The sequence below is a fragment of the Etheostoma cragini genome, chromosome 15 (genome assembly GCF_013103735.1).
Source record: "Etheostoma cragini isolate CJK2018 chromosome 15, CSU_Ecrag_1.0, whole genome shotgun sequence".
NCBI classification, from domain to species: domain Eukaryota; kingdom Metazoa; phylum Chordata; class Actinopteri; order Perciformes; family Percidae; genus Etheostoma; species Etheostoma cragini.
In genome coordinates this window covers 21,910,188-21,914,354 of record NC_048421.1, presented here as the reverse complement: position 1 = coordinate 21,914,354, position 4,167 = coordinate 21,910,188, and the positions used below count along the sequence as shown (strand labels likewise).

At 45.7% G+C, this 4,167-nt stretch overlaps 1 protein-coding gene across 1 annotated transcript in view; it reads right to left on the bottom strand.

Moving 5' to 3' along the window:
• Window positions 1-1,591, bottom strand: part of hoxb2a (homeobox B2a) — a 4,001-nt gene extending 2,410 nt beyond the window's left edge. Inside the window, exon 1 of the mRNA XM_034894479.1 lies at window positions 701-1,591. Coding sequence (XP_034750370.1) covers window positions 701-1,184 — 484 coding nt within the window. The 5' untranslated portion in view covers window positions 1,185-1,591. The remainder of the gene's footprint in view (window positions 1-700) is intronic.
• Between the last annotated feature and the right edge of the window lie 2,576 nt (window positions 1,592-4,167).

Below are 4,167 nucleotides of genomic sequence, written 5' to 3'. Positions count from 1 at the left end.
CCCCCCCCCCCCCCCCCCACCCCAACATATTTGGTCCGGTCGCTCTGCCTCGCCATTACATTTCCCACCTCCATCCAATATGGCTACCATCTCAGTTGTGTTATGAATATATAATGTCAGTGCGATGCTTCAGCTGCTGCTGCGATCACACCACCCAGTGAACAGAATGATCCAGGCTGCAGCAGCAATCATCTGCAGGGTTGAATCCCCCCTCTCTGTGCGTCTTTACGCACGATAAAGAATTACATATGGACAGAATGCATTTTGGAAAAATTTGGGCTATAGCTGGTACAGAATTAAACGATTGCTGGTGTGAAAGGGTTTCCCTTAGCACGAAGCTGAAGTGTACATATTAATCCTAAAAATGACAAAGATAATGTGTTAATGGGTGCGTTATGAAGTGCAGGAAGAGAGAGTGTAAAGCACTGCAGCATAATGCAGTGGTCTAGATATGGCTTCCCTCTTGACACAGCATCACAGCACTACACAATACACACACACACACACACACACACACACTGAGCAAGAAAAAGACAATGTCATCTACCCAAATCCATGCTGTGTGAAATAAATAGCATGCTATTTCTGAAGTGGAAGTGAAATGAAGATGCAGACAGTAAATTAAAGCACATGCTGCACACCCATTATACTCCCATCACACACACATAGCCTTCTGGCTCTCTCATCCCGGCATACCGACCTGTGGGTGACTCGATGCCCGCCGAAGCGTACCCGGAGGCGGTCGGCGATGGGGAGGAAGATGCAGGGGGGATGATGGATCCGCCACCGCTGGAGCTGCTCCCCGGCTTTGGGCACTTCTTTGATGACTTCTTCTCTTTCATCCAGGGGAACTCGTGGGCCAGCGGACCGGCCGGAGTGGCCGTGGCCGGGCCAGGGGCCTGGCCGGGCGGACAGGGCTGCTGTGCGGCTCGGTGATGCGTCTGGAGGCCATTAGTGACGGAGGTTCTCCGGTTCTGCTGGCTCCTTGCAGTCGGTCTCGGCTGGCTGGCTGTGCAGGGGCTGAGGCTGGGGATGGTGTGCTCGAAGGGAGGCGGAATTACTGTCGACTCCTTGATTGATGAAGTTTGAAATGACTCCAGGACGGCGGGGAAAGACGTCAGGCACTCTGCTAGGGACGGCTGGCTGTTTATAAAACCGATCTCCCTCTCAAATTCAAAATTCATAGCTCCCTCAAAACGGGCTTCAACCTCAAACGGCGAGACCCCCCGAAACAATCCCTTCCCCAAAATAAAAAAAAAACAAAACACATACACGCACGCACGCTCGCACACGCATACAACACAATATGGCTTCTTAAAAAAATAAAACGAAATGAAAAAAAACGCACGAGCATGTAGGCTCCCGACCGCAATGGCGTAAATGCGGTGGATATATAATAATTGTGTATATTGGTGATATTACTAGCGTATGGGGACCTGGGTAGGCTAAACTGAACAACTATGGGGCGAAATTGCAGCCAATTCCTGGTCATGTGACCCGGAACAGCCAATCGGAGGTCCAGGCCTGGCGGCGGCGATGGCTATGGGAAGCAGCATTTCTATGTTTCAACCGAATGCTGTGGCTATATGACGGGATAGCTGCTATTGTTTCGTCTTAACGGGGGGTAAAGTGTGAGGGGGGGGGGCGCGACAAGGCGGCCGGTCGCCATGTGTCCAGTGTGGGCGGCGGGTCGGCGCATCTCGGCCCGGTTTTGCGCACAAACAATAGAGCATCTCGGACATTTTTTCGGTCCTATGGGTGATGTAATGACGGTTAACATTAGGTGTACGGAGCTGGCCACCACCGTGTACAATATGGCTCCTTTAGAAGAAGAAAAAAAAACTACTGTTTACAGCACTCAGCTCATTAATCTTATACATTATGACAGAGGCTAAACAATCCCCAATTTAGGCACAGAAAACTTGGAGAGGGTTTTAGATGGCGCAGCAGCTCAGGAGTAGAAGCTGATGAAGATTTCTACTCAGCGGTAGTGGACATAAAGCAGGTTTCTATAGAGACATTTAGATTTGAAGAGAGGCAGAGACAGGGAACCTGTTGGTGTGTAAGTGTATACTTTATTTTTATCGATTGCTAAATGTTTTTGGTTGTGCGTTTCTGTGTGTGAGAGAGATAGAAACCTACATAATGTCTAAATATAATCCGACCAAAATAGCCTCTGTTCACCGTCTCCAAATATCTTCTCACTAGCTGTGGTTCTCCCTTGCCCTCTCTCCAGTGTGATGTATGGGTGTTAAAAATGTCCTGTGTGTTTACGCGGGGAGAGAGAAAGAGAGAGAGAGACAGAAAGAGTTCACAGCGAGGTCGTTCACTGCAACTGTAGAGAGAGGAGGGGAGCGCGCAGGCCTCCAGTTTCTCCTAATAGAACAAATAATAACACAGCAGCAATATTATGAACACTAACACTGAGTGAGAGTGTGCTGAGTGGCCTTAAAACTCATCAGGGCGCACATGTAGATTTTCTTTCCTTTTTTTTTTTTAGAAAGATCAGGAATTCGGGAGTTTAGCAGGGGATATTTTGGGAAGGGCTCGAGGAGTACAAAAACAGTGCAGCGATCAATCTTTCAGTCCCTGCAAAGAGCCTGACAGCCCCTCTCTCTCCCTAAATAATAAGAAAAGCTCCATTCTATGTCTCCCCCTTTAGACCCCACCATTCGCCGTGTTTTCTTATGTGTACACGGCTTTTACGCGCGGCAAATGCGCTCTTACGCACACGCCACGCAGACATATTTTATCTGAGTTAAACAAATAAAACCACTCAGATACCAGGGACAAATGGATAGAAGCTATTTGGCTCTCAGCTCCATTCTCCCACTCTTTCCCATGCCCTCTGACAGGCAGAACAAGTAGAAATGTGTGTGGGAGTGAGGGCCATTGAAAGCAGCAGAAAGCGTAGGCCGAGGCTGCACCGACACAGCGAAGCCAAACCCGAACCCAGCACACTCAAGCTGCAACACCACGATATACCCTGCGCCCTTTGGTTCCATTTTCTTCAACTCGTTTTAATGCCACGATTTTGTAAAATTCCCAAATGTATGGAAGTTTTGTCGGAGAAGAGAAGCTGTTGTTTTTCATGCTGTAGTCGTCTCGTGGATTGGTCTACTGGGGATTTCATTTTCCAGGCAGTTCTTTTTTTTATTTTTATTTAACCTACCCATGGTAAACCAACTATTTTCATTCCAGCAACCACTTTTAAATTTGACCTTATTTAAATAATAATTACTGATAATTGAGATTTTGATTAGTCCGAGGTCTTTTTCTGGTTTTAAAGAAAGGAAGAAAGGAAAACGCTCCAGAACTAACAGTCCGTCAATTGTAGTCCCTTTGCGCCATGGACTATTTTTTTTGTGGAAATGTCTGGGCTTTTTCTATTTATTTATTTTAATTCTTATTCTTATTCTTATTATTGTTATTTTTATATTACCTACTGCATGATACAACATTTGTTCACGTCCGACAGATAACGTTTTTGACCAATTTCCTCCCTAATATAGGCTACCTAAAAATCCTTTCTGACCCCAGATCAGTGTGTTAACCTGGCTGAGAGCGTGTTCTATAGTAATAGCTGGGCTGTGTTCAGCAGTGACTACGTTGCTGAAGCCGAGCCGAGCTCTCCGTCTGTTTTTATGAGGCAATAAATTAGATCCAATCTTTGCTTATTGGTGTTTTTATTGTCTGTTAGTCCAACGGAGTTGTAAAGGGAAGTACGGCCATTATTTATGAGAGCCTGATTTATGTCCCAAGTTTTATGCTGCTCTCAGGCCTCTCAGCACAAGCACGTGCTAAAGAGAGAGAGAGAGAGAGAGGGGGAGGAGTGGGGGTTTGAGACCACGTGACCATGCCTCAGGGCTTTTTTTGGTCATAAACAGCAACATAGAACAAGAGAAAAGAAAAAAAGAGAGAGGCATAACAAGAGAAAAAGAGCTATTATCTTAGGTTTAAAGCTCTCTGCTTTGGGTCTCCTATCTGTTGAAAAAGGTCCAACTTAATATATAGTGAACTGTAAACTGTTTAAAAAAGGTCAACCCAGGCAGTCAATTATTAGAGGAAGTCACTAATTCAAATGGTGATATGAATAGTTATAGAAATAGTTGTGGTTTTATTAGTTGAATATGGAAAAAAAACTGTAAATGCTTTATGAGTCCCATC